Source organism: Thamnophis elegans, chromosome 16 (assembly GCF_009769535.1).
Source record: "Thamnophis elegans isolate rThaEle1 chromosome 16, rThaEle1.pri, whole genome shotgun sequence".
In the NCBI taxonomy this organism is placed as follows: Eukaryota; Metazoa; Chordata; class Lepidosauria; order Squamata; family Colubridae; genus Thamnophis; species Thamnophis elegans.
In genome coordinates this window covers 24,510,499-24,525,493 of record NC_045556.1, presented here as the reverse complement: position 1 = coordinate 24,525,493, position 14,995 = coordinate 24,510,499, and the positions used below count along the sequence as shown (strand labels likewise).

At 56.1% G+C, this 14,995-nt stretch overlaps 2 protein-coding genes across 2 annotated transcripts; both read left to right on the top strand.

The window, feature by feature from the left end:
• Positions 1-2,565: 2,565 nt before the first annotated feature.
• On the top strand, positions 2,566-3,426 carry LOC116519557 (mesoderm posterior protein 1-like). The gene is made up of 2 exons (XM_032233481.1): positions 2,566-3,160; positions 3,271-3,426. Exons 1-2 carry the CDS (start codon positions 2,645-2,647, stop codon positions 3,337-3,339), a joined length of 585 nt encoding a protein of 194 aa, XP_032089372.1. The 5' UTR covers positions 2,566-2,644; the 3' UTR covers positions 3,340-3,426.
• Positions 3,427-4,862: 1,436 nt separating this feature from the next.
• Positions 4,863-10,857, top strand: LOC116519335 (gonadotropin-releasing hormone II receptor-like). Its single transcript, XM_032233175.1, has 4 exons — positions 4,863-5,357; positions 5,516-5,723; positions 6,580-6,846; positions 10,835-10,857. Exons 1-4 carry the CDS (start codon positions 4,863-4,865, stop codon positions 10,855-10,857), a joined length of 993 nt encoding a protein of 330 aa, XP_032089066.1.
• Positions 10,858-14,995: the final 4,138 nt, after the last annotated feature.

Here is a 14,995-nt window from a genome sequence, read left to right as displayed (position 1 = left end):
GCCTTGTCCCACGCTGGCCAAGGAAGCTGGAAGTGTCTGATGCTGCCTCCGGCTATGGGAAGCAACCCCAAGCAGGGCTGGGCAAGGGGTCAAAGGCTCCCAGCCGAGGGTAGTGGGAAAGAGAGCCCCATTTGCAAAGGTGTGACTTTCACCACTCCGTGCCTTAATTGTCATCACTCCGGCCTTGGGAAGTGTGCAGGCAGCAATTCACACAGCACTGAGAGCTGCTAATGCTCTGGGATCAGCTTCTCTGGAGCAGCCCCTCCTGAGATGCCCCCCAGCCCCAGGCCAGGTGGACTATGATGGATTCAGCATGCCTCCCTCTCTTTCGCCCAGCAGTCAAAAATCCAATGTGGGAAACCGAAGAAAGGCCCTTCTCAATGGAGACCCTCTGGGAGGGGCCTCTCCCTGGCCCCCCATCCTCCCGAGGCACAGGAGCCTTTGCCCCGCCAGTTGCCAGGAGGGGGGGTTCTTCATGACACTGCCTTCCCAAGCCTTTATAGTTGGATTCTCCCGCAATTCATCACCTTCACAAGCCCTTCTTTTCATTAAGTTGGGCGGGGCATCTTCGATTAGTCACAGACCCCACCAGAGACAAGAACATGAGGACTGAATGTGTTTTTTTTTTCATAATTCTTTCTCCTTTCAGCTTGTATCTTGCCTTACTTGGCGTCTCTTTTACCAAGAGTTTTCCTCTTCCATCTCTGTCCCTCATGTGACAAATGCGCCCAAATGTGTCCCAGGAACTCAGTGGAAGCCCCACAAATGTTTTCCAGGGGATCCAGGGATCATGACAGCCACACACCTCCACCTGCCTCTTCCTCTGCTCCACCAGCTCTTCTCCATCCCTTCTGCCCTCTCCTGTTTGCCTGAACTCAGTTGGTGGTCCCTCGGCAGGGTCTGCAGGTGGCCTGGGTGCTTTGGCTCTTCTGGATCTCTCTCACTCGCAGCCCCCCGTTGGCTCGCCTCTTTCCCCAAGAGTTTTCTGCCCCTTTCTTTGACCTGGTCAAGCTCCCTTGGCCAAACTCCCTGCTCCAATTCTTTGAGTGCTTCAGGCAGGCCTGCAATCCAGCCAGCCTCCTCCGCTGAGGGCCTGGGCCACCACTGCCAAGCCTGCCTGTTCAGAGAGGGATCCTTGCCTTTCTCTGGTGTCCCACCAGATTCACCAAGAGGAGCTGCTCCCCATGCAGAAGAGAAGGGGCCAGGGGCCCCTCTGACTCCTGCCCCCATCATCCCACTGGGAATTCCTCTTCTCCGTTAGCTTCCTAACACAGGCAACAAGAATAACATTCCAGACCTCAGGAGTGCAAGGGGAGCCTCTCGGCCTCTGCACTCTCACCAAGGTTGCCCCCTTGCAGCCCTGCTGTCCCAGCAGTTTCAGGCCTGCAACCAGGAAGGACAGCTTCTCTGCGGTCCACCTCATAATACCCTGAAGGGCTCCATCGGTGGAAGACCCTCAGTGGCAACTTCAGAAGCTGTGAGGAAGAGAAGAGGCTGCATTTCACTGTCCCTCCTCTCTTCCCCAAGGCTGGGAAATGTGTGGAGGGGCAGATTTCCCTGGGTCGGGTGTCAAAAAAGCCCCACCCTTGTCTAAACACTGGGCGCCTGGTGTGGAGACCTCATCTCAAGTCTGCAGTCCATGAGGCAGGCCAGGTGTGAAGAGAGGCTGGCGGGCGGCAGCAGCCTCCAGGCAGCCCATGGGGTGTTCCTGCTTCCGTGGGCTGAGGGAGCACAAGCCTTGTGCCCCCCTCCCCAGGGCAGCAAGTCCTCCTGGGATTCTCCTGCGGAGACCACCTACCCTCGCTGGAGCTCACCTCATTGTCACCCCTCAAACATGGCAGCCCCTTCAAAGCCCCAGAGCTCCCCCCATAAGCCCAACGCTTCATCCCAGAGCTTTCAATGGGGTGAGGCCCCTTCAGAGTGGGGTGTCCCACACATTCAGCAGTGGGATCCCTCAGAGGACAACCAATGCCCTGCCATGGAGTTCTCTCTCAATTGACCACTAGCTCAGCTAGCTCAGAGCAGCTGGGAATGTAAGAAGGTAGTAAAAGGTTGAGGGTTCCTCTTATCTAACCCACCAAGGAAGAGACCTCCATATTTGCTATTTTTACAACATACATGTAGAAAACAGCACACCAGCTAATCCTGGGGCAAATTCCACGACAACATCAGGCATTCTCCCACAACCCCATCCAGTTTTCATCCACACCCTTTCCAGGTGGCTGGAATGGGGGGATCCCGGGGTCCCGAAGTGGGACGGGGGAGCCAAAGGCCAGGAGAGCTTCCCGCATGAGCTGAGAATTGGAGAGTGGCCTTTCCCTTGGGATCAGCAGAGCAAGGGGGCTGCCAGGGCCCTACGGGCGACGCTCCCGGCCTGGCCAAGCCACCCGCAGAGCTTCCCAGGCGACCCACCTCGGCCAGGCCAAGCGGGGGCAGCTGCCTATGCCGGGCCTCCCAAAGCAAAGACGCCCCCCCCTCCGAGGACCCCCCGCCCGCCCGCCCGCCCGCGCTTTCCCACCGCCGCTGAAAGCGCCCGGCCCCCCTCCCCGCTCTGGAGGGCGAAGGCCCGGCCGAGGTGCCAACTTCACACCTGTCCGGCATAAAGCGCTGCCCGCGCGGCCCGACCCTCACAAGCGCCCCAGCCATGGCCCGCAGCACCCGCGCCGGCTGCCCCTCTCCGGACCTCGGCCCCGCTTTCCATCGGCCCTCCTGCTGCCTATGCCCGGCCGAGGACGGCCCAGGCTCCAGCAGCGCCTCGCCGGCCTCCTCCCCGGACTCCTGCGGCTCCTTGCCGGCCTCCCGGGCTTGGCGGGCGGGCGGGCGGGCGCGGCTGGGCGGCGGGCAGCGGCAGAGCGCCAGCCAGCGGGAGAAGCTCCGCATGCGGCGCTTGGCCCAGGCCCTGCACGCGCTGCGCCGCTACCTGCCCGCCTCGGTGGCGCCGGCCGGGCAGAGCCTGACCAAGATCGAGACGCTGCGCCTCGCCATCCGCTACATCGGCCACCTCTCCCAGCTGCTCGGCCAGGAAAGCCGCCCGCCCGCCCCGCCGGAGCCCGAGTGGTGGCGCAGCGCTCCCGCCTCCAGCTGCGAACAAGGCGGCCGAGCCGACCCCGCGCTCCTCCCGGCGGAGCTGCCCGCTGCGCCTCCGTCGCCCGCCTGTCAGGTAGGTGCCCGCCCCGCCCGGCCTTCTTCTGCCGCCGCCGCCGCTCCTCCTGCGGGGTCCGCGAGTGGTGGCGCAGCGGGAGGCTCACCGGCTCCCGTCTCTCCCTGCAGAGTCTCCCTGACGAGCTGCTCTCCTTCCTGGAGGACTTCTTCCCGCTGGCGGCTCCCGGCCGGGACTGAGCGCCCTCGCCGCGCCTCGCAGGACCAAACCCCGCGGCCGCCGGCCGGCCCCATCGGCAGCAGCAGCAGAGCACCGCGCGCCCGCCGGACGGAGCGCCGCGCTCTCTGGGCCGACCTAGCGGCGCCCGCCAGCCGAAGGACCCCGCGGCCAAACGGCTTCCGAGCAGGCGCCGAGCGGATCACGGGTAGCGGCGGCGCCTCCCCCGGCTGCGGGCGCTGGAGACCCGTTTCGGCTCCTCCGGGTCCATCGCGCTTCGTGGAGCGGCCCGGCCCGGCCGGGCGAGGACAGAAAACGGCCGCCGGACGTTTCTCCGGCCGTTCAGCAGCCGCGCTCCCTGCCAAGGTCGGCGCCCCGAATTCGGAGTTTCCGGCGCTCCCGGAGGCCGTGAGGGGCAGGCGCCCCCTGGTGGCGGTTTCTGCCCTGATTTCTCAGGCGCCGGTGGCCGCGGGGCCCTTGCGATCAGTTTGCCTCTGAAACCTCTGGACTCTTGTGACTCTTTGGCGAATTCTGATGGTATTTATTGTTATGGAGAAAAATGGGGCAGAAATGATTGGGGAAAATAAATGATTTTTAATAATTGAGAGCCTAATGTAATGGTGTTTGCTTAGAAAACCTTTGACCCTCCGAAGCAAAGTACAAGCACAGCGAAAGGAGACAAATGCTGGTGAGGAGGGGAGGGTCCCCTTCTCGGACTTTGGCCACAAACAGCCACGCAAAGGCCGGATTAGGCGTTGCAGGAGCCTCAAGGGCTACCGGTGGCTGTCGAGCTCCCTTCACCATAGCAGCCACCTAGAAGCTGCTCCAAAGGAGAAGACATGGAGCCCCAACCGGGCTGGCTCTTTTGGGGGAGGAGCTGCCCTGATGAACACAGAGAAGGGGGCACCCCAAGCCCAGTGGGGACTCTCCCTCTTTCCCCAGGCACCTCCAGGAAGAGGCTGCAGCCAGGCCATCCACCCTGCGGCCCCCAGCGACTCTCTGGGAAAGGTGCAATAATGGCTCCTTTATTGAAACGATTGGATTCCAACCTGGCTGGCTGCCTTCCAAAACATTTGCCTCTCTTTTAAGGGTGTTTCGTAGAAGAAGCCATTGGGCCCTTTTCCAGACCAAAGCCATTCCTAGCGCAACACACGGCTAAAGTGGGTTGGGTCAAGGTGTGAAAATCCTGATTTGGAATCCCCTCCCCCACAGTCGCCCAGCAGCTGCACAAGAGCCACCTGGCTGCCTTGTCGGCTGGGGCTGAGCAGATGTGACCCTGGGCAGAATTCGAGGGATGCCCGTCCAAGGGCATCTCTCAGAGTAACCAGCCCTGACTGCCTGCAGGCCCCCTCGGGCTGCTTTCCCAGGGCTGGCGAGGCAGAGAGGCAGGCAGGCTCCGGCTCCTGGGCAGGTAGGTTGCTGAGACCCCCTGTGGAGCAACAGGGGAGGGGGAGGGGGCTGCTGGGGAGTTGCCCTGGCTCCAGTGACCAGCCTTGCTTCCCTTTTCTCCCTTCCAGGGAGGCAGATTCATCCCTAACCCTAACCCATGGAGCACAACAGGAGTGGGCTGTGGGGCAGGGGATCCTCTTTCAAAGGCCTGGAGGAGTCGGTGGTGCTGCCCATCTTCTCGGTGGCTGCTCAGGTCCGGGTGGGGCTGACGCTGCTGTTGTGCGTGATCTCGGCCACCTGCAACGTGGCCATGCTGTGGACCGGCTGGAGCAGGCCAGCAGCCAAGGGCTCTCACGCACGTCTGCTGCTGCTGCACCTGGCAGTGGCAGACCTGCTGGTGGCCTTGGTGGTGATGCCACTAGACGCCGCCTGGAACATCACGCTGCAGTGGCAGGCTGGGGATGTGGCCTGCCGGCTTCTCATGTTCCTCAAGCTGCTGGCCATGTATGCCTCGGCCTTTGTCACCACTCTCATCAGCCTGGACTGCCAAGCGGCCATCTTGCAGCCCCTGGCCACTGCCCGGGCTTGGCGCAAGAACCAGATCCTGCTCTACGCGGCCTGGCTGATGAGCGCCAGCCTCTCCGCTCCTCAGGTACCTGAGCCGGCTCATCCTGGCAAAGTAGCTCCCCCAACCTGGGCTGGGGGTCTGTGGCCTTGGGGTGGGGTGGGGGATGAGGAGGGGCTTGCACAACATCAGGCTCTGCTCCGAAACCTTTCTCGCTCCCCCCAATTCCTGCATTGTCCCTGCAGTTGTTCCTGTTCCACACAGTCACCATCAGCTCCCCCCAGAACTTCACCCAGTGCACAACCCACGGCTCCTTTGCCCAGCACTGGCACGAGGTGGCCTACAACATGTTCGGCTTCCTAGGCCTTTTCCTGCTCCCACTGCTGGTCATGAGCGCTTGCTACACCCGAGTGCTGCTGGAGATTTCAAGGCACCTCAGCTCCTGCAACAGCTGTGAGTTTGGCGGGGTGGGGTGGGGTGGGGGGGCACAATGGGGCAGCCAATTGCTTTCCTTCACCTGGGAGTTAAACTTGAATCATTCTTAAACGTCGCCATCTGCTGGAGATTTTGCATAGGGTTTTTTTGAACGAGACTTTGAAAACACAAGCCGTGTCCCCGACTTACGACAGTTCATTTAATGACCGTTTGAAGTTACAATAGACTGAAAAAATTGCTTTATGATCATTTTTCATGCATGACTACTGCAGCATCCGCATGGTCACGTGATCAAAATCCAGCTGTTTGGCCCGATATTGATGACGATCGCAGCGTTTCATGCTATTCCCCTTTCGCAACCTTTTGACAAACAAAATCACTTGGAAAGCCAGGTTACAACCGTGTTACTAGCTTAACAACTGTGGCAAGATAGGTCGTAAGATGGGACAAAATTCATTTAACAACTGTCTTACTTGCCACAAAAATTTTAGGCTCCGTTGTGGCTGTAGGTTGAGGCCAGCTGGGCTGTTATTCATTCAGCCAGAGTTTTGTGGGAGGTTCTGGAAAAGCCGAAGTCTGAATGGGATCCCAGAGGCCAAATAGGGGAAATTGATCCTCTCTTGACCAAAGGAGCTTCATGCTTGACCCAAAGCAAAATGTGGGATATTTTTCCTTAACAAAGGAAATTAACAGAAAATGCACCTGTTGGGGAAAAAAGTCTGCCCAGGAAGTTCATAGTGGACAAACACAAAACAGAAACGTTTTAGGAAAAACTAAGCAATGAATGTAGCAGAGCTCCGGGCGAAAGAGCAGCTGAAGTGGGGCTCCAAGCCCCCCCCCCCCCCGGCTGACCGGGCTGCCTTCTTTGTTTCAGGGTCTGCACAAGAGACGTCCCTGCGCCGCTCGCGCAACCCCATCCCGAGGGCGCGTCTCCGCCTGCTGCACCTCAGCCTGGCCATTGTCGGCTCCTTTGTCCTCTGCTGGACCCCTTACTACTTGCTGGGCCTGTGGTACTGGTTCTGGCCAGCAGACATGGAAGGGACAGTGAGTCCCTCACTGGCACACATCCTCTTCCTCTTTGGTTTGCTCAACGCCTGCCTGGACCCCATCACTTACCGCCTCTTTGCTGGGGGCTGGCAGGGCGGGTGCTGCAGGGCAGCTGGGCAAGGGAAGCAGCTGCCCTCCCCCGTCACCGGCTCCTTCCAGGGCTCCGTGTCTTCTGCTCGCCCCCAGAGAGAGGGCCGGCTGCTCTTCTCTGACACAGCAGAGGTGGCCTTGGGCCCAGGCTCAAGGGCCCCTCCCCTGAGGGCTGTTGCATGCCCCACTGGCAGCCCTTCCAGCCAGTTGAGTGGGAAGGCTGCGAGGCCAAACCTCCTTCAGAACCTGGAGCTGCCAGCTGCCTTGCCTGGGCCAGAGGGGGAAGGGGCTCCGGCAGAGAAGGCCCCCACAGGGCCCCTTCCTTGCCTGGGATGGCCCTGAGTTAGGCTCCTTCTGAAGTAGCTGGGAGGGGTTGTCCATGAAAGACACGTCCAGCGGTTCCCGGCTATTGCTTAACCCTAAGGAGCTTCTGGCACCTTCTGTCTAGGCTTGCTTTTATGGTGCTGTGGCTTGTTCAAGAAACGGTGGCTCAAGCCTCTCAGCCTCTGGGTCTCCTTGGGTAGACTGAAGAGCTTCCCAACAGCAGTAATAAGGAGTGGGGTCTCTGCCCATCTTTTTTTTTTTTTTTTAATTTGTATGCCGCCCTTTTCCCTGGGGGGACTCAGGGCGGCTCACAATCAAAAGGAAGGGGGGGACAGACTTTTACATATAAGACAGTACATGATTAAAACGCAACATTCATACCATTCGGGCGGGTTACAATCTTTAGCCCCAGGCCTGACGGGATAGCCAGATTCTAAGGGCTGTGCGGAAGGTCTGGAGGGTGGTGAGGGTACGAAGCTCCACGGGGAGATCGTTCCATTGGGTCGGGGCTACCACCGAGAAGGCTCTCCTCCGCGTGGTGACCAGTCGGCATTGGCCAGCGGATGGAACTCGGAGGAGGCCTAAACGATGAGATCTAATGGGTCGTGTGGAGGTGATCGGCAGTAGGCGGTCTCTCAAGTACCCAGATCCACTACCATGAAGGGCTTTATAGGTGGCAAGTAGCACCTTGAAGCGTATCCGGAGATCGACAGGTAGCCAGCGCAGCTCGCGGAGGATAGGTGTTACGTGGGTGAAACGAGGTGCACCCACGATCGCTCGCGCGGCTGCATTCTGGACTAGCTGAAGTCGCCGAATACTCCTCAAGGGCAGCCCCATGTAGAGCACATTGCAGTACTCCAGCCTAGAGGTCACAAGGGCCCGAGTGACTGTTGTGAGAGCCTCCCGGTTCAGGTAGGGGCGCAACTGGTGTACCAGGCGAACCTGGGCAAATGCCCCCCTGGTCACAGCTGACAAATGGTGTTCGAAAGTCAGCTGTGGGTCCAGGAGGACTCCCAAGTTGTGGACCCTGTCTGAGGGGTATAATGTTTGACCCCCCCAGCCTGAGAGATGGAATATTTGCCAAATTGGCGGGAGGGAAACACAACAGCCACTCAGTCTTATCCGGGTTGAGCACAAGTTTGTTAGCCCTCATCCAGTCCCTAACAGCTTCAAGTCCCTGGTTCATCACGTCCACCGCTTCATTGAGTTGGCACAGGGCGGACAGATACAGCTGGGTATCGTCCGCATACTGGTGGTATTTTATCCCGTGCTGCCGAATGATCTCGCCCAGCAGTTTCATGTAGATGTTGAAAAGTAGGGGAGACAGGACCGAACCCTGCGGAACCCCATATGTTAGGGGCCTAGGGTTCGATCTCTGCCCCCCAACTAACACCGACTGCGACCTGTCCGAGAGGTAAGAGGAGAACCACTGCAAAACAGTGCCTCCCACCCCCACCTCTCGCAGTCGTCGCAGAAGGATACCGTGGTCGATGGTATCGAAAGCCACTGAGTGGTCAAGGAGAACCAGGATGGAGGCGTGGCCTCCATCCCTGGCTCTCCAGAGGTCATCGGTCAATGCGACCAAAGCGGTTTTTGTGCTGTAGCCAGGTCTGAAGCAGGACTGGAATGGGTCAAGATAGCTGGCTTCCTCCAAGGCCCGCTGGAGCTGAAAGGCCACCACCTTCTCAACACCCTCTCTTCCCCAGAAAGCCCAAGCAGGGTCTCCCGAGGGGCGCTTTGGGAGGGAGGGAGGGGGCACAGGCCAAAGAGTTTGTCTCTTCTTTGGCAAGTGGGCAGGCATGCTCCCCTCTCGATCCTGGGCTTCCTGCGCATCGGCTGAGCCAGGAGGCTTCGGAGGGGTGAAACTGACTTGCGCCCTGATGGGGGATGGTTGGCTGAGCAGTTCCTGCCCCTGGGGGATCCTCCCAGTTTCCCCCACAACTAAGAGGTGAGCTTATCTGATACAGCATCTCCCAGGGGTTTCCACAGAAGAAGACAACCTGGAAAGGTGCCCAAGGAGGCAGTTTGGAGAGCAGCCCCTCCAAGCAGCCCCTGCACAGGCCCCTCCAGGAGGCAGCTGGGGATGCTGAGTGTCAGAGTGCAGTGCTGCCCCCCGTTGCCCCCAGGAGAAAATGCTCACAGGCTCCTGGTGGTGCCCAGAGGAAGCAGGCTCTGCCCCCAAGGTCAGCCCGGGCCCCTTCCAGTGGGCGAGGCACTGCCTGGAGGCCGGACAGGAAGAGACCAGGGCCCTGTGGCTCTGGGAGAAGGGAGGGGACCCCAGCAGACCTTGCCTGGAAGCAAGAAAAGTGGCAGGGTTGCCGCCGGCCTCCACATTGGGACTGAGAGTGGCACCAGCAGTCCTGCAGAGAGGAATCGTCCCCTGCTGGGAGATCCTGGGCGAGAAAGCCGGGCTCACTGGAGCAGCCACAGGGACGGTCTCTGCACAGCTGGATGGGCTTCTGCCTCCCTCCCTCCTGCCCAGCCCAGAGATTTCCTCCAGGCACTTCCTTGACGAAATGGGACAACACGGCCCATTCGTGCTGCTTGCCCATCCCTGCCCTGAGCTGATTGGAGCCCCGCAGGGGTGGGGCAGCAAGAAGAGGGCCTTGCCATGCAGAGGCCAATCCACTCCAAAGCAAACAGGGGAAAGGGAAAAAAAGTGCTCCTGCGATGCCAGCCAGAAAGCAAGGCACCAAAGAGCAAGATCTGGAGTGGCAGCCAAGCCCCTCCAGATGAGGCTCTGTCTTTCCTGGGGCCCAAACACTGTCTGGCTCAGGGCAACTGGGCACCCTGCTTGCCCTTGTCACTGGGGTGGGTAAGGAGCCAGAGCCAGGATGCACAAATCAGGTTAGAATCCTAGAGAGGACGCTCCCTGGAGGCCATCACCTCGTCTGGAGGAGACAAAAATGTGCTGCTTCCATCTCTCTTGAAAACCATAAGCCCAGCATGTCATGGTCCTGTCGGAGCCCGGGTGTGAGGGGGAGGACGAGATGAAGCCAGGTCCAATGGAGGAGGATGGTGCAGCCTCACTGGCCCCAGTGGAATGCCCGGGGGAGCAGGACGAGGAGGTCCCAGGTCCCTCAGGCCTTGGGGGGGTTGCCAGCGAAGGAGAGAGGGGGCAGTGAGGGGGCAGGAGAGGGGAAGAGGAGGCCGTGGAGCAGAGGAGTGAGGGAGCTCCCGAGAAGAACAATTGCCTCCCCCACCCGACTCTCCAGAGTGGAGAATGGAGAGAAGGTGGGATCAGCACAGGGCAAAAAACAGGGGCTCACCTGGGGAATAAGATTTAAAGAGATGCGGGGGGAGGGGGCTTGTCAGGAACAAGCATTGCCTTTTTCCAGCCACACTTGCAGTTACCAACAGCTGGCCACTCTGCCTAGCCTTCTTTTGCCTGGGCTGCCAACCTGGTCATGGGCAAGGAGTCAGCAACACAGCTCTGCTTCGGGTTGTGCTGCGGCCCCAGCGACCCCTCCGTGCCAAAGACACTCTGGAACCCAGTTCCCTGAATTCTTGTCTGCTCCTCTGGACTCACAGCAGCTGGTGGAGGGGTGTGTGTGTGTTTGGAGCATTGCTCTTGGATTTACAGTCAACTGTGGGAACTTTGGAGGTGAAATTTGGAGCAATAAAAGGGAGTTAAGCCTTCACTCTGGCTGTGTTGCTTTTGTGCCTAGCCCTGGATCGTCACACAGCATGACATGGACCTCACCATGGTTCCTTCTTCTTGTGTTGTCATCCTGCCATTTAATTAATTGAAGCTGGATTAAATTGGAGGGGAGCAGAGAGTTGGCTCTTGCCTAAGGGGTCAGGAGAGTTTGGCACCCGCCAAGAACTGGGAAAGGAAAGGTCATTAGATAAGTGAGAACGTGAGATAAATGTGCCTCTTGCTGGCATCGTCAAGAAAGGCCCAATCCAGATGTGGGCAGAGAATGTAGTAGGAGGAAAAGCAACACTGCTTTTGGTGTTAAGTTAAGGCACTAGGGGTAGAAACCAGGAAACTGAATTCTAGTCCTGCCTTAGGCATGAAAGGTGACTGGGTGACTTTGTACCATTCCTTATCTCTCCGTCAGCCCACCTCTCAGGACTGTTGTTGTGGGAAAAATAGGAAGAGGGAAGAAGAATCTTTGCTGCCTTGAGTTACTTATAAAGTAAAAGAGGTGGGATACAAATCAAATCAATAAATATAAATACAGGCATCAAATAACAGGGTTTAACACAACAGCAAGAGACAAAATACTCAAGAATTCATTCTTTGACAGAGAATAAGGAGGATTTGTTTTAGAATAATTACAGAGCTGAAAAGATGTGACAGCAGATGGAAAAAATATAATTGTTTTGGTTAGGAAAAATTGCATCCCTTAAAACAAACACTTTTTCAATACTTATTTTTTTCTTCTAAAGAAGTGTGATATATATTAAATAGGGGTATAAACACATAAAGTATCTAGGGTGGCCTCAGGCATTTTTTTGGGGGGGGATTACAGAGCAGTGGCTGGGCGGTGCAACTGAGTAGCTCCACCAAGCGTGCCCCCAAAAGAGAGGGCTTGGTTATAGGAGCCCTTGGAACAATACCCATGTCAGCGTTCCAAATACCATGCAGAATTAAATCAGAGTCGAAGGCAAAACTATGCTTAAAGTTCCAATTTAATAAGACAGGCATGTTGGCATCGTGCTGTGGGATTCCAACTCTGGAAGTTACATCAGAATCCCACCCAGTTAAAAGTTCATGATCTTGTCCCCACACCCACAATCCATCACATGGTCCAATCTTCTTCCACGCTGGCGTCTACGCCCAACTGCTTCCGGTCAGGTGTACTGGTGCGGAGACAAAGGATGACCTTGCTTCTAGTAAAGAATGAAAAACAATACATTCCACAATCCTACTCCTTCTATTCCCCCCTCCCATTGACTAGAAACAGCATAATGAAATAAAAGAAAGTGTGGCAGGCCAAAATTCTAAAAGGATTATAAATGCAGGCCTGACAGGCGGCCTCTCCTCAGAAGAAAAACGTTTCCTAAAAAGAGAATAACATAAAAGTTAACATATCAAAATTTAACCACCTACTTCCCCCTCTAGGGGACCCTTTGGCTTATCGGGAAACTTCTCGTGGAATTGTTCTAGTAACTTTTCCACTTTTAAGTTCCAACTTTTCACCGAAGTGGCTTCAGACAAAGGGTAGCCCTTCCATTGCACTAAATACTGTAAGTGACCCCTATTCAACCTAGAGTCTACAATCTTTTCCATCTCAGATTGTGTTTCCCCTTCTATCACTATAGGAGGAGAGAAAGTTTGGATGGATGCTCTTATGCTAGACCCATTTACTGGTTTCAACAAGCTACAATGAAATTCCATGCCAAATTTCCCTAGACTTCTGGGTAGACTGAGCTGAACTGTAAATGGGTTAACTATCTTCACTATAGGGAATGAACCTAGAAATTTTGGACCAAATTCCTTGCTAGGCATTCCTAATCTTAAGTATTTGGTAGACACAAAAGCTTTGTCCCCCATAAGGAAGGGGTCTGGAGCGAGCAGTGTTTATCAGCTTGCTTCTGGTAGGCTTCTGCTGCATCTGCTAGAGCCTTCTTCGTATTCTCCCAATCTTTCTTTAGCATGTCCATCCATTCATTCAAAGACATGGAGGAGGGAGCTTGTCTAGGCAACTCAGGCATGGGAACAAATTCCATGCCACTGGTAATTCGGAAAGGAGTAAATCCAGTGCTGCCGTGAACTGCATTGTTGTACGCCACTTCGGCGAAGGGTAGCAAGTTTGACCAGTTGTCTTGCTGATAGTCCACAAAACACCGAATGTATTGTTGCACTACCGCATTGGCTCTCTCTGCTGCATGATTCATGCTGGGATGAACCTCTGAGCTCAGTTCTTGTGTGGACCCGATAGATCTCAGGACCTGGTTCCAGAACTTGGCTGTGAACTGGACTCCGTGGTCTGAAATGATCCTCTTGGGCAATCCATGCAGGTGATAAATGTATTTCACAAACATTTTCGCTAATTTCTTTGCCGGCGGCAACTCTGAGCAAGCGATGAAGTGTGTCTGCTTAGAAACCAAGTCCATAACTGTCCAGATTACTCTATTTCCACTGCTGTCTGGGAGTTGCATGATGAAGTCCATTGCGACCTCTTCCCATGGCCTGTTAGGGCTGGCCACTCATTGTAGCAGTCCAGACTGGTCTGTTGAGAGCACCAATTTCATAGCTGTCATCAGCTTATCCTGGCTTTCATTACTGTCATGCTGCGGTTTTCTCGACAAAACATTCCCCAACAAGTTTTTTGATTCTTGTTGGACAGCTGGGGTTTTTGTCTCTGCTGCAGGTTCTGGGCTCTTGGATTCAATCATCCCTGGCTGGCCCTTTTTCTCCATCGGTGGTATTGGCTCATCCACAATCATCAATTTCCTACCACCATCTTCCCACTTTATCGTAGGTTTCCACTTGTCAAGCCATGCAAGCCCCAAGATTATTTTCTCCGGCATCTCCGGAGCCACAATGAATCTGAGAAGCTCGCAGTGGCGGCCCACTTGTAACTTCACCAGGTCAGTTACTAGAATGGTTTTGACCCCTCCAATTAGCGTTCCATCTACCTGCTCACCCCGAATGGGACAGGCTAGAGGTCTTGTGCTTATGCCTAGTTGCTTGACAATCAATGTGCTGATTAAGCATAGAGCGCAACTGATGCTCGCAACTGCTTCAACTTCCCCCTCCAACCCCGTCTTAGGCACTTGGAGGTTGACTTGAAAGGAGAAGGGGTGGATGGGTGCATTCACCATTGGGTCATCTTCAGCATTTTCCTCCTCCGAGGCCTCCCCCTTGGCAGGACTCTTCGTCACCTTAAGTTGGGGATCCTCTTCCAGAGGTTGGTTACCCTCTTCCTCCTCTGAGGCCCCCCCTTGGTAGGACTCTTCATCACCTTAAGTTGGGGATCCTCTTCTAGAGGTCGTTGGCCCAGATGACTCTTTTGTGATGGCATCTGGGGCCTTCAGTTTTCTGCTGTGGCGGTTGGTGTGCATGTTCGTGGCAATGGGGCTGGAGCCAAGCATGCTGACGCTTTGTGGCCAAGTTGACAGCAAAGGTGGCATTTTAATTACTCCCATGAGGAAAGGGACCTAGTTACATCTCTAAATTTAGGAACCGCCTCATCACATTTTTCCACCATCCATTCTGTAGTTTGCCCCTTGGTAATCCCTTCTTCCATTGTTGAGAACCTTTCTCTATAGGAAGATTGGGCAAGAACCTTTTGGGGCATTGCAGGGGAGACTGGAACCAGTGGGGAGGTCAATCCCTCTGTTGGCCACTGCCCAGTTGTGTGCCATGGTGCCATCTGCTGAGGAAGGCCAGGTATCAACTGGAAACCCTTCCATCCATGACTTGGGATTAAGACCCATCCCGAGGGTGCCTGATTCACAGGTTGCAGTTCACCCAATGATGGCTGGTTAGTGGGGGTTTATGTGCCAAGGGCCGCTCTGCTGGCTTGGAAGATTTCTGGCCCAAGAGCCCCTCTGCTGGCTTGGAGGATTTCTGGCCCAAGAGCCCCTCCGCTGGCTTGGAGGATTTCTGGCCCAAGGGCTCCTCTGCTGGCTTGGGGGACTTTCCCATGTTGATGGTCCAGGAGGTACCCACTGGAATCTTAACCATCCATACTCTGGGAAGAAAGCCCAATTTAGTGGTGCTTCATCCACTAGCTGCAGCCCAATTTCTGGTGGCTGGTAAGTGGAAGATGCTTGCCAAATCCCTTCTTGCTGGCTGGGTTGAAATCCCATCTTGCTAGGGATTCTGTCTTCAACTCAGTTGCAGGGCATTGGCTCATTTCAAATATCCCCGT